This window comes from Triplophysa rosa, linkage group LG17 (genome assembly GCF_024868665.1).
Source record: "Triplophysa rosa linkage group LG17, Trosa_1v2, whole genome shotgun sequence".
Lineage (NCBI taxonomy): Eukaryota > Metazoa > Chordata > Actinopteri > Cypriniformes > Nemacheilidae > Triplophysa > Triplophysa rosa.
The window spans coordinates 7,458,481-7,483,039 of NC_079906.1; the positions used below are offsets into that span (position 1 = coordinate 7,458,481).

A 24,559-nucleotide genomic window follows, 5' to 3' on the forward strand; every position below is an offset into this window, starting at 1 on the left:
AACATGAGGGCATTTTAAAGGGAAGACAAACGAAGGGTAATCAACGAGGGCAGGTGGGAAACATGAGCTGAGTGAATCGTTACATCCCTATATTTTATAGATTTCAACATCATATTAAATAATGTTGAGTAACACCTTGTCTAAAAAATAATTATATAGTGCAGGTCACCTGCAAACTTTCCTGTCAGTTTTCAGAACAACAGCCAAAACACAGAGTCAGCCAAACGCTACAAAATTAATTTAGATAACGTTAGTTCTTCACTAAATTACTGTATGAAGAACAGGTATCGTTACCCAAGTATCATAGACGCGATATATCTGGTATCATTGATTATAAGGATTAAGTTAGTTTTCGAAAACATTATCTTATATATTAAAACAATACTTTTACATCTATCTAATACTGTATGAATGAAATCAATATACTTACAACAATACTATAAAACACTTGCAACTAAGGCCTTATTCGTCTGATAATGTTAAAGAACGTTTTCGATTACATTTGTCAAATAGTTCATAATAACACTTTTACATCGACTTAATCTTGTTCGAATTGAATATAGTTAAAACAACACTTTTACTTCGACTTAATATTGTATGAGAATAAATAAATTGAATATTGAATAAATATACTTACAATTGGCCTGTAGGTGCATTTAATTCACACACGTGTCTGACAGTGCATGTGTCGGAGTGCGCATGCAAGGCTGAGAGAGCATGTGTCGGACTGCGCATGCGAGGCTGAGAGTGCATGTGTCGGAGTGCGCATGCAAGGCTGAGAGTGCATGTGTCGGAGTGCGCATGCGCGGCTGAAAGTGCATCTGGCCTGAGAGTGCATCTGGTCTGCAGACAGACCCTTCTCAAACAGCAGGCATCCACAAAAGCACCGCATTTATTGTGTTTCGTCTGCATGTGCAAGTAAATACTATGTATGAAAATTATTATATTTAGGGGCTTCTCTTACTTTTCTTACTGATATTTAGTGTCAGCGTATTAGGGAATGACGGCTGACTAGTTGGGTGCAAACAGAGCTTATTCGCAAATGTTTATGTGATATTCCAATTTTGAACATAAGCTAATTTCGCAACTTTGGATGGTAACCTGTCTATTGTAATGGATAAAGTGTATCCAGATGTGCTAAATTCAAGAATGTGTTTCATGTGTGAAGTAGATTTTCACCTCCATCATCCATCTTGTAACTGGAAATCTTTCTGACAGAACTGTGCAACATTTACTGTAGCTGCGTTTACAGTTTAAGAAATCAGATTTCTCTTAATCCCCTTCATCATTTTGGTATTAATATATTTTTGGGTGGGTTTCATTCACCGTCTGTATTTCTTGTTTGTGTTAGTGCTAAAGGGGTAAACGTAATTTCCTGGATGGTCAAGTTGATATTGCTTGTGATTGTCGATTACTGATGTTTATTTACATAGTCACACAAAAGCAATTTCCTGGCAGATCTTTTGATGACAATGTCTGGTTACACAGTACACCAGACGTTGTGTTTTTGGATATGCTGAATGTTTTTGCGTGTGTACTGCAGCTGTGTGTTTGTGGCTCACTGGCTCTGCTGAGGCTGTTTGAGAGGATATGAAGAAGCGCTGCTCTCTGGAACTGGCAGATATTACGCTTTTCCAATAGCGGAATTATATAAAAACATGATTGGGTTCAAGGTTGAGCAGCAACGTGTTTAAAGTGCCGCTTTGTCTCGATGATGATAGACCATAACTCCCATCAGTCATGTTGCCGTCACTCAGACATATTGAATATTACTCAACACATCAGTTAGATCCCATTACCAAACAATATCTCATACATTTCTGAAAGTACAATATAAAACTGTTGTTTGTACACACATTAGGGTCATAAATTCTTCTAAAGAGATTAAGGATGTTAATCTACATAACTATGTCTTCAGAGGTGTATAAAGACCTCACATAATGAAGTGTTATGTTTTTATTATTTTAGAATGAGCTATTTATATCTACATACACGCAGGTCCCCTTACATGGAATGCGCCATGTTGTTTCTACAGTAGACCTAAACGGACAAACTGCTCTACAGAGCATGTTGCGTAAATACGTTATCTCCTTCTGCAAAGAAGTGAAAACGTGATGAAATCTTAGTCCTGTGTCAGCCACCGCAGTGCTTCGAATTGGAGGGGGGAGGGGTGGAGTGAGCCATTGGTTGCAATTCATAGCCTCACCGCTAGATGCCGCTATAATCTCCATTTTTCCTTTTAGCGAATCTTAAATATTCAGCTTGTTTTATAATATATATTATAAGTATTAAAAGAAATTCCAATGCTGGTAATATGAGAATCTTACGGGCTCATGCATGCCATTGTTTGCAGTTTAAAAGACAAACGTCCCATTTTGAGAAAGTCTAGGGCCAATGTAAAGATTTCCCAAAGGTTTGGCACAGATTACGTAAAAGTATGAAAGAGTAGTGCTTACGGTCTACACACGCTTCGCGTCTTAATCTCTCTTCCCCTTTAATAGTCTTAATCATATACTGTAGCAGCGTATGTCTGCACCTGTGATTTATAATCATCTACTTTGGTCTTTTGATAAGCATTTTCCCCTAATTCTGTCTCAAACCTGCACGTCCGATACTGCTGATTTATGCAGCGTCCCTGTAACCTGCTTACAGTTCATCTTTTAGTCCTGGGTGTCAGTGGTTAGTTGACGGCACGTTTTGGCATGCGATTCTGGCAGAGCAATGTTTTCCTGCTGAGCTGTTTAAAGGTAGGCTGCATTCATTACCTCCAAATAGGTGCGTTGTGAATGTAGCAAAACAAGATCCCTTCTCTCTCATTAGACATTCATGAATGCAGCACCTATGAGAAATACAGAGCAGGTACATACAGCGCAGGAAACCGACAGCTCAGTTACCAAATAAAGGAACAGATATGCTAATAATGCACTGCATATCGCCTGACAGACACTGTAATGTAAATGTGTGATATTTATATACTGTAAAATTACAGTTCTCTATTATTTTGAATATATACCGTGGAACCTTGATTTTACTCTATGCTGGCCTACATTGAGACTAGGAACATACTTTGTTCAAGTATGTTCAAGTGCAAGTATACATCAACACATGTTGAACATACATAATGTGTGCTTTTGTATTAAAGTGATAGTTCACTTTTTTAAAAATAAACATTATTTCATTATTCATTCACCATCATGTAATTTCTGAAGCTGTATGACTTTCTTTCTTCTGCAGAACACAAAAGAAGATATTTTGAAGAACGTCGCTAACCAAACAACATTGGCACCCACTGACTTCCATTGTGTGAACATGACATTTTTCAAAATATCTTCTTTTGTGTTCCACAGAAGAAAGAGTCATATACAGATTTTAACATGATGGTTAATAAATGATGACAGAATCCCTATCCCTCGAAGGGGCTGATAGAGTTTGACCATTGGTGAACAACCTTTGCTCCATCATCTCTATAGCACCCCTTGTGAAAATGTTGAGAATCTGCATTCAAGTGTTTACCACAAACAGCTCCTTACGTTGCAATTGCAATGCTAAACCGAGAGCAGTAAGGGTGTGGTTTCTTTGGACAAGTCACGTGAGCATGCTGTTGTTTTGAAAAGAATGGTCCTTCATGCATCACTTATCTTGTGAGTACATCCATCCCCATCTCAAATAGCTGTTTCAGAGTGAGACATCATTGAATCTAGAGCTCCATCCCATCACTCAGAATGGCCGTCATCATCATAGCAACCGCAAAGCATGGGTGTAGTGGCTCAGCATTACAACATGAGAGAAAGATCATTTAAGAAAGTTTAAAGGGATACAAGTTCATCATTTATTAACGCTTATGTCATACCAAAACTGTACGACTTTCTTTCTTCTGCAAAAAACAAAAGAAGATATTTTGAAGAATGCTGGACCCCGTTCAATTGAATGGACACAAAACCACAGAGACATTTCTCAAAATACCTTCTTTTTGATTATAATTTTGGTTGCGTGATAAGTAGACAATGAAATCATTGGTTACGATTATTTTTATAAGGCCATGTGGCCCTGATTTACATCATCAGAAAATATCATGTGTTTTAACGGCAGAGAAAGTCATTACATTTAAAAAAAGTTACACTCTCTCTGAACACGGTCGTTTCCCAACATCACCGTGATTATTTAACAACGTGGGTTGAATGTCAAAAGAATCAACAATACAAGGTGTAATAAGTCATGCATAATTCTTCCAGAACAAGCATGTTGAGTCCTAATTGCTGTTGCAGTGAGCTGTGCGGGTCAGATTGCAGATAAGAGATGAGTGTCAGATGGGGCAGGTGTGGAGTGTGTACTCACTGCCTCTCTCTGACAGCTCAGCTTTTTATCACGACTGACGCTGCGATCGATACAGGACGTCAGCCCCTCCTCTCTCTCTGGCTCTAAATACACTGCTCTCGCTTCAGAGAGCGTGCCTGAGCTCACAGCTGGAGTTTAAAGAGGACGCGTGTTTGCCCCCAATCTGTAGAAATGAGATCGCTTTAATATGGCCGTTGTTATTCTTGATATTAGAATAAATGAGGGTTTCAGTTGAAGTCACTGGCTTCTCTGATGTTTCTTCTGAAAAACTTACAACCGGTTTTCTCACATGAGTGTTTCTTTGCAACTTTAAAAGATCAAACTGTGCTCAGATTTTCAAGTTACTTGAAAGAATGCATGTGATTTCAATATAATTGTGAATATTTATCAAAACATTCTTTCAAGACCACATAATCTGAACAATGCTGTCTACATTTATTTTTTAGTTCTGTACTTTAAAGGTCCGGTGTGTAATTGTTTTTATAGAATCTATTGACAGAAATGCAATATAATATACATAACTATGTCTTCAGAGGTGTATAAAGACATTACATAATGAAGCGTTATGTTTTTATTACTTTAGAATGAGCTATTCCTATTAACACACACCGCGGGACCCCTTACATGGCATTCGCCATGTTGTGTCAGCAGTCGTAGTGCTTCAAAAGGGAGGGGGGAGTGAGCGGTTGGTTTCACTGACTGGTCCTTTAAGGGGCCGTTTACTAGGGGTGTAACGGTACGAATATTCGTACCGATCAGTCATGAGCAGTCACGGGGAAAATTCCAAATGAAGTCAACATCTGCTGACAGACACAATGCTTCGTCGTCACTGGAACATGCCAGCTGAAGATAATGAGGAAATTACGTCGCTTCCTTTGCTAAGTGCATTCCAAACATATACATAATGGCACGTAAATGCCCTGTTCACTCCAAAGTCTGAACTCCAAGGGCTCTGCCCTTCGAAGAGAGTAGGGCATAGAAATGATGACTATATTTGGAATGTTGCCCATGACGGTTCGGTACTAATACACGTACCGTTACACCCCTACCGTTTACACAAAAACGTTTTCACCTCAAACTTTTGGCTGTTCGTTTACATGTGAAAAACGCAATACTGTGAAAATGCTGACGTCATGTGTATTAAGTAATCAGTTTGTAGGCATATGCGAGTATTCCCAAAACAACAATGGCGGCCTCCAGTACTGTGTGCTTGTTCTACGCAACATTTATTTAGCAAAAAGTACAGTAGATTTACTTTACACTATGATCATTTTTACATTCATGGGACTCTAACCACACAAAAAAAGAGCTTTTAGCTTAGAACTGGGTATGCATATGTGTGCAGGTGCGTAGTGTTTCTTTACAAAGGGACATCGCCATCCACTGGCCTGGAATGTATAATACAGCATTTACACTTGTTTTCAAGTATCTGCAGATTGCTTTGACAACATTGATTGTATGTGTAAAGGGATAGTTCACCAAAAAATGAAAATTCTGTCATGAATTACTCACTCTAGTTGTTCCAAACCTATAAATTTCTTTCTTCGGTTGAGAAAGATATTTGGACGAATGCTTGTAACCAAACAGTTCTTGGACCCCATTGACCATAGTAGGAAAAATGACAATGGTAGTCAAAAGTGCCCCAGAACTGTTAGCTTTCCTACATTCTTAAAAATATCTTCTTTTGTGTTCAACAGAACAAAAAATATATAAAGTAATTTTTCCTACTATGGTCGTCAATGGGGTCCAAGAACTGTTTGGTTACAAGCATTCTTACAAATATCTTTCCCTGTGTTCATCAGAACAAAGACATTTTTACAGATTTGGAAAAACTCGAGGGTGAGTAAATGATGACAGAATTTTCATTTTGGGCGAACTGTCCCTTTAAAAATGCAAACGAAAAACGTTTGAGTTTTCTACTCCATCATTATTGTGTAAATGTACTGTGACTGTATGCCAACAATTGTCTCATTTCTTTGTGCTGATGACTTACAAGCAAGTCAAAGTTGGACAAATGTAACTAAGGGTTCTTTAAAGCTCCTGAGCTATAGAAGAACAAAATCTGAGCCTAAAATGTGAGTTTGGGTTGATAAGCAGCATGTTAAAGGTCCAGTGTATGAAATTGAACAGCTCACTCCACCGCTCACCCCTCCCGTTCGAAGCACTACGGTGGCTGACACAGAACTAAGATGTCGTCACGTTTTCGCTTCTTTGCCGAAGGAAATAATATATGTATGAAATGCGCTCTGATGAGCAGTTTGTCCATTTAGAGCTACTGTAGAAACAACATGGCCAATTCCATGCAAGGGGTCCCACGGTGTATGTAGATAGAAATAGATCATTCTAAGGTAATAAAAACATAACGCTTCATTATGTAAGGTCTTTATACACCTCTGAACACATAGTTATGTAGAGTATATTGCATTTCCGTCAATAGATCCTCGAAAAAATGACACACTGGACCTTAAAACAATCCCTCCGGTGATGACTCAAGCTGTCAAAACACCTGCACCAGTAAGCCACGGATTCAAACCACTAGGTCATTGGGTTTTTTGTGTAAAGAGCCATATTTTATTTTCGTTGGCAGGAAAAGGATGACATTTCATCAACTGAGGTCGAAGGAGAAATGGTCAGAAATTCTTCATTAAAACTCTCTCTCTCTCTCTCTCTCAGGTAAAAAGTGAGTATGAACAGCTGCAGGAGGCTCTGTACACAGTGACAGTGGAGAGAGATTGCGCTCTGTCCGAGAGAACCGAGCTCCAAGGCAAACTGGAGAACCTAGAGCAGGTGCTGAAGGTAAGAACCTGCCGCAATCCTCAATATGGCCACAGTTGAAACTATAAACACCTGGATCTTAGATTAAAACTAGCATGGATTAGTCTTCTTATGTCTAGTTTGGGTTGACACCCTTAGAACACACTTTAATAATGCCTTCCATTCTCTTCTGCATCTTCACTTCTATTTGGCCCCTTGTGTCCTCTTTATACAGTATCACAGGACTGTGTTTTACCTTTTAGAGCTGTCGCGCGCCCTCAGACCGTGGATCCGTGATCAACTAGGAGACCCGGAGCGCCCCATTACTCCCCTAACACTTACCGCTCTCACGCCCTCTCCCCTCCCCGACTCCCTCCATATATTTCATTCATCAGGTATCTCTAAAGACTTTACAGAAGCCAGCACTAACTGAATGTGCTTCTTTTGACTGAATACTAACAGTGGATGCTGTCTTGAGATCTGAATGACCGCCCGGCTAAGGCACTACGGAATGCGTTTGTGCATGACACGAGAGTTATGCACAATTACAACCGTCCCACACACACCCAAAATAAATAATGAAATGCTCTTTTTTTGGTTGTGAAATACACAGAACCCACAGGCTGCAAGCAAATGCAAATATTGTTGAATAATTGCATATTTTTCTTTTATTTGAGTTGTTCTGGGGTGCCCGTTTTTCTGATGTACAAAGTGTGAAATATGTGAAACTAAATAAATAAAATGATCATTGAAATTCTTGATTTTGACTTAAAGACCAAATCATATTATTAGTTATTCTAATATCCTTTTTAACATTTTTAATCATATCAAAAATCAATTATGTGAAAATGTGAAATCATCACATCTATGTTGGAAATTGTTACCTGCCAGAATGACTAATTATACAGTTATGAGGCAACTGACCAATCAGAATCAAGTATTATACAATTCCATGTATTAAGTAAAAAACAAACTACAAAAAATGTGATTATATATCCCGTGTCTGTTTCATCACTTGATGATAAAAAGCTGGCATATTTCACACAGGGTACAGATATTTTTCTTCTGAAGGTGAAATGTTTCTACCTTCCTCTGCCCTGCATTCTTTCTTCGTGGCAGCATGGAAAATCCCTTCTTCCCCTCCTTTGCCCTCTAACCTCACCTGTCGCAAATACAATTTTGCTGTAGGTTTGTCAACAGGTCAGGAGAGCTTCTGGGTGGAACCGGCACTGATTGACCATGCTGTGTTGTTTGCACACCCCTTCATGTACAGAGCCGTCACCCTAAATCCTTTATCGGTTATGCGAAGCTTCATGGCTGTGCTCGGTCTGGCTGGTTGACATGATGCATCGCTTCTGTTTTTGCTTTACCTGAAGGGTTGAAGCAAGCAAACAAAACCCGGATTAATGACATTTTGTTCTTTTTGCTGTATTTTGGAAATCTTTTTTGTAAACCGCAGATATAAAAGTATAATTATTGTTTAGATAATGCTGTATATTGAAAGGGATAGCTAATTCAAAAGAAGATATTTTGAAGAATGTCGGTAACCAAACAACATTGGCTTCCATTGTATGGACACAAAACCTCGGAGACATTTCTCAAAATATCTTCTATTGTGTTCCACAGAAGACAGAGTCATATCGTCCTTGTCCTTCCAAAACCTCTGATCTTCAAATTCACTGTTTTTTAAGAAATGGGGAAAAAACACTGTACTTTTTTAAAGGAATAAAAATTGTGTTGTCACAATGTGATTGTGGTTAGATATTTGCAAAACCCAGTGACAAACATAAAGGGTGACTAATAATAATGATTTATGACAAAAAAATCACAAAATATGGAAATATGGTTGAGGATTCAGAAGGACAACGGTGATATATATAGGTGAATGACACGAGGGGGAATAAATTATGACAGATTTCTTTTGGGGAGGGGTGGACTGTCTCTCTAAAAACACTGGTTTAGTTAGGCTGGGAGTCCAGTTTAAACCACAAGCCAGCTTTAGCCAATTGAAGTTGCTTTACGTTATTTTGTCAGGATGTGACAAATACAAATCCTAGGGTTTAGATTAGATACTACTTAAAGAAAAGGGATAACGACGGTGATGTTCTCTTAAAAACTTTAAGACACAGGGAGTTACTGTGTAGATCAGTGCATTGCCTGTATTTTACAGCAGCTAAATGCATTGCAGCGGGGCCCTTAAGAGCCTTTAATAATGATTGATCATTGCTCTCATTCTCTCTGTTCATCCTTTTCTTTCGTCTCACCTTACTCTCTCTCTTTCTCTCTCTCTCTCTCTCTCTCTCTCTCTCTCCAGCATATGCGAGAGGCTGCAGAGAGGAGGCAGCAGCTAGAATTAGAGCATGAACAAGCCCTGGTCGTCCTCAGTGCCAAGCAGCAGGAGATTGACCTTCTGCAGAAGGTGAGAGGTCAGGTTTCATGTCTACATCATCTCATGCACAGGCCAAAGGTTACAACGGCTTTCTGGGATAGAGATTCATCTAAAACTGGTTTAAGGTGACACAGTAGGCCACCTTGGGCCAGCAAGAAACCAGCTTGACCACCTTTATTGGATTGAAATGTTTTTGCTTGTTGCTAAAAGTATCAGTTTCACACACGTGACTGACTTTATATTGAAAATATATAAATGAAAAAATTACAACCACATGCAGCTTTGTAGATTTTGGGTGTTTGGTGGGCAAGTTTAACACTGGGGTCTTTGGGTATTAGAAACTCCCTTAAAGGAAAAGGAAAATTCTGTCATCATTTACTCACCCTCAAATTGTTCCAAATCTGTATACATTTCTTTGTTCGGATGAACGCAGAGAAAGATATTTGGAAGAATGCTTAAAACCAAACAGTTGCCCACCACTGACTCCCATAGTAGGAAAATTTGCTTTATAAATGTCTTTGTTCTGTTGAACACAAAAGAAGATATGTTGAAGAATGTAGGAAAGCAAACAGTTCTTGGGCACTTTTGACTACCATTGTCATTTTTCCTACTATGGTAGTCAATGGTAGCAAAGAACTTTTTGGTTACAAGCATTCTTCCGAATATCTTTCCCTGTGTTCAACCAAACAAAGAAATGTATACAGGTTTGGAACAACTGGAGAGTGAGTAATTCATGACAGAATGTTCATTTTTGGGTGAACTGTTCCTTTAAAATGCTTAGTTTTCTAATCATATTTATTAGAAAATAATCTTATGTATCCATATTAATAAGAAAATGTATCTTATAGTATTTTATCTTGCTCTCGTCCAACAAAAACTGAGCTTTTAAGTAAACCGTCTCAGCTGGATTTCAGGGACAGTCATCATTTTAGTTCAAAACAAGAACTAGATCTAGATTGTCGTAGTTGTTACTTTTAAGATCGAATCTCTTAGACAAGAGTAAGACGAGGCACAGTAACCTGTTTCCAAGACATTTTTATATTACACAAAGAAAAACTATTAAAATCAACCTCTGGAACATAAGTGCTTTTTAAAACAACACCCAGTAATAAATCCCACTGGACTGTCAGAGCATCCTCTCATAATAAAGAGAGCTTCATAAAAATGTTTTAGGAGTCTTAAGTAACTATTCCTTTCATTTCTCCATTTGAATGAAGAGAATGAGCTGATTTCACTGCTCAGAGTGACTGGCTTTAATGAAACGGTGGAGCAGGCGATCGAATCTGACATATTCTCCTGAGTGAGAGAACATTGTCGCCTGCCAAAACGTTTGACTTATTGTCTGCGTTTACTGCATGGATCGCTGCGGTTAGAGAGACAATGAGAAAGTCACACACAAAGGATTTTTTTTAGGAAATTTAAAGATTAGCTTAAGAAGGCAGTTGTAATGTTATGTAGTGGAATCTGCATGCATGAATACCTATTCATTGTGTGAAGCAGCAGAAGTTGAATCTCAAACAGATGTTCCTCTTTTCATGTGGAACTGACCGTGTTTTTCCACAGCTGCTGCTGAGTTACGTTGAATGATCCTACGGTGCAAAGCATCGTTCTGTAAAGTTTATTTTACCAAACCAAAAACATTTCGAGTAGATGGGTCAAAATTACCCAAGAAGTTTATAGGACATCTGCAGGCGAAATAACATAAATCTGGTTAAGTGCAGTTTCAGAAAAAAGCGTGCCAAACGTACATTACATACATTTACATTTATAGATTTGACACACTTTTATTCAAAGCAACCTGCTGGTATCTAGATTCATGCTGTTGGGCATTGGAATCGAACCCGGGACCTTGGTGTTGCGAGCCACAGCTGCCAATAGAGAGATATATTTTTGGTCAGAGTAAAATGTATTCATTTTTTGGTGTTATGTTTAGGCTCAAGTTGAGGCTAAGAAGGAACACGAAGGCGCTGTCCATCTGTTAGAGGTGAGTAACTTGCGCATGTTGAAGGTCGCATGCATGCGAATGTGGGCGTGCATATAAGCATGCATTTCTAACCATACTGTAGCTCGGCAAGCCGGTAGTAAAAGTACAGCACATTTTCACATGTGCCGTCGTATTATTGCCGTAAATATGGCTGCTGTATGAGTCACATCTAAACTTTCATTATGTTATTCAATTGGTAGAACAGGATGCATTATTTTACAATTAAATACATTTTCTTATACAAATCTCCTCGCCTTCCACTTTTTGTCTACCTGTGGTGAAAGTTTTTAAAGTAATGTACAGTACATCTCTCTGGCACACATTTTAAGATTTAATGAGCGTGTTTTAATGTGTTGTTTTCTCATTGCCTCCATTATTAAATAAATATGGTATTAAAATGCAACAATACAGTAGGCTACTGTAATGATGTCGGGTGACCTCAGGAGCTGTGCTTGAAATGCCTGGGTAACACTTTACAATAATGTTTTATTTGTTAACATCAATTAATACATTAGCTAACATCAACTAACAACAAGCAGTGTATTTTTACAGCATTCATAATTCTTGGTTAATGTTGGGTAATACAAATGCAATTGTTCATGTTTTTTCATTGTGCACGAACTGCTGTTAAAAGAAAGATGATTTTTTTAACTTTAAACTAGTAAATGCTTAAATGAACATTTACTAAGATTAATAAATGCTGTACAAGTATTGTTCATTAGAATTGTTAATTATGTAGTCAATTAATGTTAACAAATGGAACCGCATTGTAAAGTGTTATTGATGCTTGTGTGCGCAACTGTGATATGGTTTCTCACATCTCTTGTCACTATGTTACTGGTCTTTTTTGTTTTTGTTTTGTTTGTTTGTTTGCATATGCAGAATCACTTGGACAGCATGCAGGTATTTCTCCTCCTCAGAGTTTTCCCTCTCTTCCCCGTGTGGTTCATTGGGGGCAGTTCCTGTCACCTCCTTTAGCTGTCCTGCCTTGAACATATCCATGACTGACCTGTTAACATGCGATCAATAACTTGGATCTATATTGCCATAGATCAAGTGATCGAACCTTTTAAACGTTACCCCATCATAGTCATTTTATACATACAGTACCCGAATGAAGTTGTTTACATGTTTGTAATTGTTTAGAAATACATCTTCAAAGCCAAATGTATTTCTTAATAATTCTTATTATTTTGTGGTATCTTTTTCATTTTTAGATAACATATGAAAAACGTAGTTTACATTTTTTTAAACAAACAAAGTTTCATACTTTTTTTAGCACCCTCAAACGATTAATCGCATCTAGAATAAAAGTTTGTGTTTACATAATATATGTCTGTGTACTGTGCATATTCATTTTGTAGTTATAAAACACACATACATGCATATATTGAAGAAAAATATAAAGCATAAAGATTATTAAACATTTATATAAAATATATATAAAAATACATGTAAACATTTCCTAAATATATATACATGTATGTGTTTATAAATACACAATACACAAGACATATATTATGTAAACACAAACTTTTCTTCTGGATCCGGTTAATTGCGATTAATCGTTTGACAGCGCTAATTGTTTTTAGTCAGTTAATAATTTTTAGAAAAAAGATTTATAATAAACAACGGTTGAACAGTTGGTATAAATGTATTAATATGTTATAAAACAATATGCATTATTATGAATGACAGTACATGTTTAAAACAATATTTCACCTGAAAAAAACTGCACTTTCCATAATCACTAGGATCAAGTCATTGATCCACTACACTTAAGTACACACATCACTTCTTCAGTGAGAAAAATTAGGAATTAAAAATGATCTTAACCATCTCATTTAGTTTTATTTTCAAATAGCAATACTTGGCTCCCGCCATGAACGTAGCCATACAAGCTGGCATAAGAAAAATAAAAGTATCTTGTTTTTTGCAACGAATAAACCCTACCAGGATTAAGCAACGTGCACCAAGCAACAAAAGTCTTGTTTCAACCTTGATTTTAACTTCAATCCTAGTTTTAAAGCAGCCTCTTATCACCACATGCCTCTTAGGAGGCAGTTTGTCTGATAAAACACAACCTTAACACAGGAGATAAATGAAGATTTAGAAAACCTCTGAACGTGAAACACTACAAATGAAACACTCTTTTTTTTCTCGTTCGTTCCATTGTTGTTAGAGTTTCTCATTCACTGCCTGATCCTTACAGCTCTTCTGTTCTGATGCATGAATGCAGCTTTGTGTTATTCCTGCTAGCGTTTCGCGGATATGTGCGTTTGCAAAAACCATCAGTCGTGGGCAGATACCATTCCAATGGCTGATGGATTGCAGAACATGATACGCCCTCTTTTTTCTCGCCTTTCATCAATTGCCTTGCCTAAAAAAATCCCTGTTTGGTGAATAATCTGTGCATAAACATAATGTACGATGTAAAAGGTACAGTTTCATATTAAAATGCAAACTCACATGATCCTCAAATGGCTATAAGAGTATTCATGTGAGTTTCTTCGCATCGTCGATGGGGCTTTTACTGTTATTTTGGCATGAGTGATAACCTTATCCATGTTATCTAACCTCTCATCTCTAACTCCATAACCGAAAAAAAAGAGTTTTGTTTTAACAGCTGAACATACAGTAGATTGACTCCTGTCTTTGTTTGATTCTGTTGTGTCTCAAGCTGAGAAGTGTCCTCCGCACTAAGAGCACAATGCGGTTTTTGGTAGGAAAATCCTCCTTTCGGATGTAGGCTATGCTGTGGTAGATTGCCGTCATTGTCTTGTGCTTACCAGCCACAGTAAATGTTGCTAGAGGTGGCAGAATTCATTCATTAGCTTTTATCAGTTTGGTGTGTTATTGTACAGTAGTTACTATTAGAAGTTTAGTATGCTCTCATCAGACATGTATGTGTTTTTAATACCAGCTTCTCTTTCTCTCTCTCTTTGTTTCCAGGCTAAAGTGAGAGAACTGGAGGAAAAATGCCGGACACAGAGTGAGCAGTTTAACCTGCTGTCAAAAGAGTTGGAGAAGTTTAGGTTGCAGGCTGGGAAGTTAGACATCCTGAGCAGCAGTCAGCTGACAGGGGGCGACTTGGCCGGCTCGCCCACTAAACCCCTCTCACTCGCTCAGCTCCTCAACGGCCTTGCTGCCCCCACGGGGAAAGGTACACATACTGATGAAAGAACTGAATTAGTTGACACTTTAATTGTTAAACACTTTTTAATGTGTCCTAATATACAAGGGTGGGAAAATTAAGAAACCACTCCAACATGTTTTGTGTTTTTCTGAATTTTCTATTTATAGGTGTTTAAGTAAAATGATCGTTTTTTGTTTCATTCTGTGAACTAGGGACAACATTTCTCACAAATTCCACATAAAATTATTGTGTTTATTTGCATTTGTTTGCAGAAAATAAAAATGCAATGTGTCGGATCTTAAATACTACAAAGAAGTCAAGTTCATATTTATTTTAAACAGCACTATAATGTATTTTATTTGACAAAAACCCCTGATTGGCATTCTCAGTTTTTCACATCGCTGTTTGGGACTTGTTGTTGCTCCTTATTTTTTCCAGAGCTATTTACAGCTAAAAATTAAGAGACAATTTCAAAGACCATTTTCAGGTTTTCTGAATTTACTGTTTATAGGTTTGTGTTTGGGTAAAATTATCATTTTTTCAAAATTATCAATATTTCTCCCAAATTTCAAAGAAAAATGTTGTTTATATTTGCATTTATTTGCAAAAAATGAAAACCGGAGAAACAGGTCAAAATAACAGAAAAGATGCTCTGTGTTTTTTCAGACCTCAAATTCTGCAAAGAAAACAAGTTCATATTCACTTTTAAGCAATACAACAGTAATATTTATACTTGCATTCAGGAAAAGTTCAAGAATGGTTTTTTTATGCGATAACCTTGATTTTTATCACAGTTTTAATGTGTCATGCTGTCAGTCTTTCACATTGCTGTTGGATGACTTTGTCACTCCTGAGGTTTGATTTTGTTGAAATTCAACAGACACTGGACTGGAATGACCACAATACATCTAGAAATGATGATTAAATGAAAATTTGGAATGGTCTCTATTTTTTTCCACGGCTGTATGTAGATACTGAAAGAAACTTTCAAGCAAAGCGTTTCAGAAAAGAAAAGAAACTTGTTAGATTCAAAAGAAAGAGAAAACACTTTCTGATCGTCAAACTTAATTAGATGGACATATCTAATATGACTAACTACATCTGTGGTTACCTTATTAAAACACCTTTATTCATTGACATCATACATCCACTGAAACTATTTTTGCAGCCTGACTCCTGTGTTTCTGTGTTAATGTGCTGGAGGTGGTGGAGGATGGAGGTGTACCGGCGTGTAATGAAGCAATCACTCACCTTCCTGTTTGTGTGTGTGAAGGTAATGAGGATCCTGTGAGTAAGATCTCCGAGCTCATTCGGCCTCTGCAGATGAGTGAGGGGGAGAAGGTAGAGCTCCTCTCTGTCAAACCCACCTTCCTGTCTCGCAGCACGCCCTCCACCCCACGACGGGCTTTTCTCTCAGAGGTGCGGCCTGTCATCGGCGCTGCTGTAAGTACCATCAGCCAATCACTCAACTTCTTCTTTCAAGGATACCTTTAATGTCAGTTCTTGTAATCTTAAGTTTAAAGCTTGAATTAAAGATTACAGTTTAAAGTTTAATTAAAGTTAAAATGAAGTCTTAGTAACTGAGAGTGAAATGTAATTTTGGTATATTTAATTGCAGTTTTCTGATAGATGTTTTCATTGTGAAACTTGTATTCTGCACAACCAAGCTCATCTTGTTTTCTAATGTGCATAAAAATCAACAAATAGTGTAAAGTATCTCCTCAGTGTGAATGTGATCTTAGGCTGCGATTTGATTTTTTTTTAATAAACAAAAATCTGAACTTTTACCGGTTCATTTTTACTGTTTTCAGCTTTAAATAGACACAGGCTAGGCCATCATTAGCTCACTTAAAAATGAAAATTCTTTCATATTTTACTCACCCCCGTGCAATCCCAGATGTACAGGTATATGACCTTCTTTCTTCACTTGAACACAAATGAATCATTTTATTTTAAAATGCCATCATGTTACCATCTTATACAATATATAAGAATGGTAATGCTACAAGTAAATCAAATGGATTAATAAATGTCTTGTAGAGCTAAATGAAATGTTTGTGAGAGAGACATTTCATATTTTGAGCTTGTTCAGCAAAACTGAAATGTAAACAAGATTCCAGCGCTAAATTCAGTAATGGCAGCACGTCGATAACTTCATATCTCATTGGTTCTCGCATGTCACGTGACTAGTTGTCATATGCGTTTTGTCACGAGACACAGAAGAACCAATTAGATTTGAAGTCGTCGACATGTGGTCACGTTTGAATTCCTGGAGCAAAGTTTTAAAAGAATCTGAATCAGTAATAGAGTTTTGCCTTGCAAACAGAATGGAATGGAGTAAAGTAGAGTAGACTAGAGTAGAGTAGAGTAGAGTTGTCACGACTCTGCTTTATCTTGTCATGGATTTCTTGGTCTTATGGCAGTGTCGTGGCAAAGCCTTATGTTTAGTGTGAGAAACCATGGGGTGTTTACCTTTTTGACATTCCATGTGCTTTCTCGTGTCTTGTCATTGGCCCCGCCCCTCTAGTTTCATGTATTGCTTCCCTGCCGTGTCTAATGTTTCCCACCTGCCCTCGTTGATTACCCTTAGTTTGTCTTCCCTTTAAAATGCCCTCATGTTTCATTGTCTTGTTGCTCGGTCATTGTATATGGTGTCTTTGGTTGAGTTCCATGTCTTGATGTGTCCAGTGATTACCTGTTTTTTCCACGCTCGTGTTCCTGTTTGCTGTGAAAACCCCCGTCAGTCTAGTAAGTGTTCAGTTTAGTTTATGTCTAGTGTTGTTTATTTTCAGTTTAGTGTTAGTTAGTCTTCGTCCTGTTATTATCTTATTGTATTATGTTTTCCCCCATCGTGGGTTTTGTTTTGTGTGTATTAAAATAAAAATCCTTGTTAACCCCTTCATTGCCGCTGCCTGCGCTTGGGTTCTTTCTCCACCTCCATTCCTGACAAGAGTAGAGTAGAGTAGAGTAGAGTAGATTAAAGTAAAGTAGAGTAGAGGTAGATTCTAGTCGTGTGTCATGTACCCCAGTGATTTGGCGGTTATGAGAATAATTACAGTATACAGTGACAGGTTGTGTGTGTGTGTTAACAGAGTGTGTGTGGGTGTGAATAGTCCAATCTGTCTGTTCAGACTGTGCTCTGCTGGCGTTATTGGCTTAATCGCCCACATTATCAGATTTCACACTGGAATTTGCTCTCAAATATTTCACACTTTTATCAAAAATCTCAAACTTGGAAAAAGCGTTTTTCATCTAGTTTTTCAACACATTGATTTGTTCATAGCTGTGTGATGGGTGTAATCTCTTAGTGCTTTGAGCTACAGTATTCATATTACTACTGATCTGTCTTTCTGTCTCCCTCAGATGGACAAAGAAAGCACCTCGTCTCCCAGGTCTAAGTCCAGATATACAGGCAAAGTGCGATTGTGTGTTGCTCGCTACAAGTGAGTGAACTTGCTACAGCTGTTGTAATGTGTTACAATAGGCCATTATCTGTAATAATGGGATATATCATGTCATTAGCTATAATGATTTGTTACAGCATGCCATTAACTGTAATGATTAGGTGTAACATGGTATTAGTCATTGTAACAGGTGTTGATGTTTAGCACTAAAGGGGTTAAACGCAACTTAAGATCTATCGGCAGCATCTGTGGCCTGCTGTCAAAAACCACAGACTACAAAAACGTTAAAGTATAGTTGCATCTTTTTTATCATGTTTTCTTTGTTGAAATGGTTTCTATAAAGCGTCTTTGTAAGAATGCACATTGCAGTGAGCGCTGATAGCCTCTAGCGGTTAGCGCACTGACATACTGTATATTGCAACTGCACCTCTGGCGACCCGTGTTCGAATCCTGACTCGAGGTCCTTTGCCGATCCCACTCCCTACTCTCGACTGCACACTTTCCTGTCAATCTCTAGCATCCTGTCTAAAAGCATGAAAAAGGCCAAAAAAATTATATTCATGCAATGATCCTAGAAAAAAAGTATTATATGCTTTTTATTCAGCCCTGAATATACAAATAATGCAAAGCCAAGTGTTCTGCAATCTTTGTAACAACATTATTTTCTCTGTGTAGTTACAATCCTTACGATGGCCCAAATGAGCACCCTGAAGCAGAGCTCCCCCTGTTGGCTGGGAAGTACTTGTATGTTTATGGGACCATGGACGAGGACGGTTTCTATGAGGGTATGTCACGTTTCAGATTTGATAGCTAATGTCATATGACAACTGCTATTTATCACAATGTTTACAAAACAGTGCCAGATTCTTTAGTTCTTAAGTTATGAAACTAAAAAATGAGGCATTTTCCCTACAATAACTGAGGAGGTTTTATAGATTTAATCTCTGTATTTTTTACATTACTTTGGTGAAAATTCTGAAACAAAAAAAATACTTTTTTTGACTGATAAATCTAATTCTGTACAGCATGTCTGTGATTTTCAGTGTCTTTTTTATATAAACCACTTTGCAACACAACACCAGTCCAGAAGCACTTCCTGTTTCAGTTTTTTAACATTGTGTTAGAAAAAAATCAAGCAACGAACATTTAGAAGCAAATTGAAATGGTAAACAAACATTATGAAGACATACAATGTCATTACATATCGATGCTGTCTTTCTTAAACCTCGTATCTCCATATTTCGTGATTACCATCAATCATTATTATTAGTCACCCTTTATGTTTGTCACTGGGTTTTGCAAATATCTAACCAATAAAAAGTATTAAATGTGCGTGTCAACTTTGACAACACGGTACTTAATCATTTAAAAAGTACAGTGTTTTTTTCCATTTCCTTAAAAACAGCAATTTTGGACGGTTTCGAAAGGACAGCATAAAACAGAAAGTTCTTCTGGAAAGTGCTTATTTTCTACTTCTTGCAAAATTATCTACACCGCATTTCTCATTGCTTTGTCTGCTCTGACTCCCTTTGCTCTTTTTCATTTCTTTTTATGCTCTCCAGGGGAGTTGTTGGATGGGCAGCAGGGTCTTGTCCCCTCCAACTTCGTGGACTTTATCCAGGATGAGGAGCTCCCTTCGGTTCCTCTCTTGGACCGCATCAAGGAACCGTCCTACCTCAACCACAGCCCCGCCTCTATGCCGAGCAGTGCCGTGAGCACTCTGAGCACCCTGCTGTCGGAGAAGCTGGATGCCTTGGGCTCGGGGACTGGGACCGGCACCAGCAGCAGCAGCGGGGTGAGCAGCTTGGGCGTAAGTAGTTGGGGCATGAGCAGCTTGGGCATGAGCATGGGGCTGGGCATGGACTTCCTGGGATCCTGCAGCAACGGCACAGGCACGCTGGACGTGAACATCGATGAGATCGGAGAAGACATCGTGCCTTATCCCCGCCACATTACCTTGATCAAGCAGCTGGCCAAGAGCGTGATCATAAGCTGGGACCCACCGGTGGTGCTGCCCGGATGGGGTCCCATCAATGGTTATAACGTGCTTGTGGATCAGGAAGTGCGCATGAGCGTGCCGTTCGGCGGCCGCACGAAATCCTTGATCGAGAAGCTGAACCTGGCCTCATGCACGCATCGCATCTCAGTCCAGAGCATGACGGAGCGCGGGCTCTCGGATCCGCTGCGCTGCACCCTGCTGGTGGGGAAGGATGTGGTGGTGGCTCCCTATTATCTCCGCGTGGAGAACATCACGCAGGTGTCGGCAGAGCTAGTCTGGATGCCGAGCAACAGTAACTACAGCCACACGATCTACCTAAATGATGTGGAGTATGACGTGGTGAAGCCCGGGGGGTACAAGTATCAGTTCTACAACCTGAAGCCCACAACGGTCTATAAGATACGGGTGGTGGCCAGACCTCATCAGATGCCCTGGCAACTGCCCCTTGAACACAGGGAGAAGAAAGAGGTCTCGATGGAGTTCTGCACACAACCGGCAGGTGGGTTTTAGCTTTAAATACAAATTTGATTTTACTCATTGTTCATTTCGTATTGACAGGTGGTGTGGGATTTAGTCATCACTTAGTCATACTACTAATTTTATGTTTTTTTAAAGGGTACTTTATGAATGAATTATACGAAGAACAGGATTTTGTTGTTGTGCTATCATGACGGTGGTTGCTAAGGTGTTCTAAAGGATTTTGAGCATGGTTGCTAGGGTGTCATTTGGTTTTTAAGGGTGCTTCGGGAGGTTGCTAAGTGTTTTTTTCGGCCTAAAGGAGACCCCCATCCTCAGTCTCTACCCGTACTACCTCTTACGTACCTTTCTTAGACGTTTGTTCAAATATTTTACGCTAAGTATGACTAATAGCAATGCTTGTCTTCGTCAGCCATTATTAAATGAAATGAAGAATGAGTATGAAATAAATAAATGAGATCTTAGAGAGATCTGACATCCTGTGTGCTGTGAGGAAGAATGAGGCGATGACACCCTGTTCACAGCTCGTGCTGTAAATATCTGCTGTGATTTCTATATGCGGGACTCACAGCTGTCAGTGGATTGTGCTTGATATCAGTCTGAATCAGATATTAACCCTAATGTTTGCCTGTAAACTGCCAGATGCACTGTCAATGAATGTGGTTCAAAATATATTTTTTTCGGATAGTCATAGCAACGTGAAATTTTGTAAAAAAAAAAGGTAGACTAAAGAATAGATTTTTGAAAATGCAAGAAAACCGAAGAAGTAACAGGACTGTCGAATTGAAGGGATAGTAGAAAATTCTGTCATCATTTACTCACCTCCGTGTCATTCATAACTTCTAGGACTTTCTTTATTTTGCAGAACACAAAATATTATTTTGATATTTTGAAGAACATTGGTAACCAAACAGCACTAGCCCCCATTGACTTCCATTGTATTGTATTGACGCAACACTTCTGAGACATTTCTCAAAATATTTCTGTGTTCCACAAAAGAAAGAGTTACAGTATATACGTTTGGAACGATATGAGGGTGAAATTGTATTTTTTATTTTAAGGTAACGAGGTAACGAATCCACTTTTCATGCTACAACCAGTGCGTCACTTAAAAGTGTACAGTATTCATGGGAAGTCTCCAGCTGTAGTAGAAGACTGTGAGTTTTGAGCTATAATGAGCTTCTTAATCTTACCCCAGAGAGCCTCTAGACAAGCACATGTAGCCATGATTAAAACAACCCTATGACACATTAGTGTATAAACAAGTGCAGCGTCTGCTCCTGTTTCCATACAGCAACTATTAAGCAGACGTCTACCTGAGATGTTGATCCGCCGACTTGCATTTTGCTTCTCTTCATCTTGACGCTTTTCCCCACGGACCCGCGCGCTCCCAGCTTTGGAGAACTGGCGAAAGACAGCAGAAGAAATGAATGAATATGTGATGAATGGAAATGGGCCGAGCGTTTACCGCAGTAGCGAAGCAGAGCGAGTGGAGATGAAAAGAGAATCAGAAAGGATATGAGGAATGGGGGGCAATGAGGGGGATGCCCGGAATTCTGCTTCTGAAGGGAGTCATCACTCTTTTTTTACCTCTTCCCATGCATGTACACACACACAGACGTATACACACTCGCTCCAGTGCCAAAAAACAGAGCTGACATGCATATGAAGATGGTTTCAGTGAGTGCCAATCCAGAGAGTGACTGCCATCGTCAGCGGCGGAAATGAAAAGGTGTCGGAGTTAATGCGTGTCCCTGCGGTGCCAATGATTGTCACACTTGACACGATTAAAAAAGTATGATTCAAAATATGTTTTAATCGATATGGAATATTACCTAACAATTTAAGGTTTTGGAACATCATTTTGTTTAGATTTTTATTCATACAGTACAATGTAAACAATCCACTATGGATGGCACATAACCATAAACTGTTTGGTTATGATATATTTTTCCTTATTGAATTTAAATGTTAAAAAACATTTCCACCCTGTATGACTTTCTTCTGCAGAAAACAAAAGAAGATATTTTGAAGAATGTTGGTGACCAAACAACATTGGCTCCCGTTGACTTCCATTGTATGGACACAAATCCACTGAGACATTTCCCAAAATATCTTCTTTTGTGTTCCACAGAAGAAATACTCGCATACATGTTTTAAAAGGGTGAATAAATGACGACAGACTTTTTATCCCTTCAAATCAATTCTGCATTTGCATTCATTTTCCCAATTCCCACCGGCAGCACAAGCTTTAATAAAACTTAATGGAATGTGTGCAAATTTAACACCATCTTCAAGCTAGCAATCAATATAACAGAAGCAGCATCAGCAACTGTGTGTACCCAACCCTGAAGAGAAACTACATGAGAAGCATCACCTCCCATGTGCTACATTTCCTCTTTCCAAAGAACATGAACCTATACTTCAAACTGGAAACAGTCCAGATGTTAAACTTGAATGTGAAATGTGAGGCTTTCTCCTGCTCTCAGTAGTTGTGTTTAATTGATGTATGTTAATTGATATGGAGTGTTAATTAAGGGACAGCGAAACGGCCCCTATTGCAGATTATTGGATTTCCATAATAGTGGAGTGCATACCTCAGGACATCTTGACATCTAGAGATAAATGAACCCTTATTGGGCTAGTCTGTGCGTTACGTTCTACTCCTCCGTGTGTGTGGCAGAGTTCATTTTTTAGTTTAGTTTTTAAGTTTCATGTGGTTTTATTCATATTTTTCAGTAGCTTTTATATTTTTAGTCTGCGTGTTATTTTTCGGCAATTTTGTTATGTGCTTTTGTCTTTGCAGGATTTGATTTTCTTGTTTTATATTGCATTTAGTGCTGTCAAATCGACTCCAAAATAAATGTTTGTGTTAATATAATATGCAGATGTATTGTGGCCATTCTAGTCCAGTGTCTGTTTCATTTCAACAAACTCAAACCTCATCCAACAGCAATGTGAATGTAACAGACAGCATGACAAGACACATGAAAACTGTGATAAAATCGAGATTATCACATAAACGTAGTCTTTGAACTTTTCTTAAATACATGTACAAATATTACTGTTGTATTGCATAAAAGTAAATATAAACTTGTTTTCTTTGCAGTATTTGAGGTCTGGAAAATATACAGAGCATTTGTTTCTGTTATTTTTACATGTTTCTTCAGTTTTCATTTTCTGCAAATAAATGCAAATAGAAAAAAAATATGTGGAATTTGGTAGACATGTTGTCACTAGTTCACAGACTGAAATAAAAATGATAATTTTACCTAAACACACACCTATAAATAGTAAATTCAGAAAAACTGAAAATTATTTTAAGTATGTGTGTGTGTTGTGTATATTTCTATGTCTATATAAATGCACACATACATTTTACAATTATTACGTATGTACTGTAGATATACAGTACATTTATATTAGACATCACCAATTGCAATATATGAAATATAAAAGTTAAAATTATTTCATTATTATTTCAGTTTTAGTTTAGTTATTTTTTCAGTTAATCATTTTGGTGCTTTAACTAAAACTTATGTCAGTTTATTCCTAAGGCAACATTCCTAATTTTCATTTAGCTAAAGTAAAAAAAAAAAGGTTTTTGTTTTATTTGACCTCAATTAACAGAATTTAGTAAACTACACTCTAAAAACAGTTGTGTACAAACAACACATTTTGTGTTCAGTTAAGGACAACTGTGGGGCTTCCCTGTGGGACAGTGAAGAAATCTTTCATTGTGTGCCGCTTCCACGCTGGAGGCACCTGCAGACATTTAACCGCATAGATGAAAGCCTGATCGGATGAAGACAGCCTTTGGGCTGTATTCAATTACACACCATTGATCCCGTTTCTCTGGATCAGCTTCGCAAATGACACCATCCAAGTTTAGCTCTTGCGCAGGCAGTTATGGTCGTGACATCTTTGGACCGGGCGGTGCCCTCGCTCTGGGGTGCGTTTCCCGAACAACGACATAACTCGCTGGTTAACCACCATAGTATGATGCATCGTTTGAGAAACTAACTAGATACTCACGACTGTTTCTCGAAAACATAGTGACTTTGTCGCACATCTGTCGTTT

At 38.2% G+C, this 24,559-nt stretch overlaps 1 protein-coding gene across 4 annotated transcripts in view; it reads left to right on the forward strand.

Moving 5' to 3' along the window:
• rimbp2b (RIMS binding protein 2b) overlaps positions 1 to 24,559 on the forward strand; it is a 74,139-nt gene that overhangs the window by 35,880 nt on the left and 13,700 nt on the right. For all 4 annotated transcript variants that reach the window (XM_057356243.1, XM_057356245.1, XM_057356244.1 and 1 more), the window contains exons 4-13: positions 7,009 to 7,131; positions 9,404 to 9,508; positions 11,412 to 11,462; positions 12,345 to 12,365; positions 14,143 to 14,184; positions 14,415 to 14,625; positions 15,872 to 16,041; positions 17,962 to 18,041; positions 18,678 to 18,787; positions 19,565 to 20,500. In XM_057356243.1, coding sequence (XP_057212226.1) covers positions 7,009 to 7,131; positions 9,404 to 9,508; positions 11,412 to 11,462; positions 12,345 to 12,365; positions 14,143 to 14,184; positions 14,415 to 14,625; positions 15,872 to 16,041; positions 17,962 to 18,041; positions 18,678 to 18,787; positions 19,565 to 20,500 — 1,849 coding nt within the window. The remainder of the gene's footprint in view (positions 1 to 7,008; positions 7,132 to 9,403; positions 9,509 to 11,411; positions 11,463 to 12,344; positions 12,366 to 14,142; positions 14,185 to 14,414; positions 14,626 to 15,871; positions 16,042 to 17,961; positions 18,042 to 18,677; positions 18,788 to 19,564; positions 20,501 to 24,559) is intronic.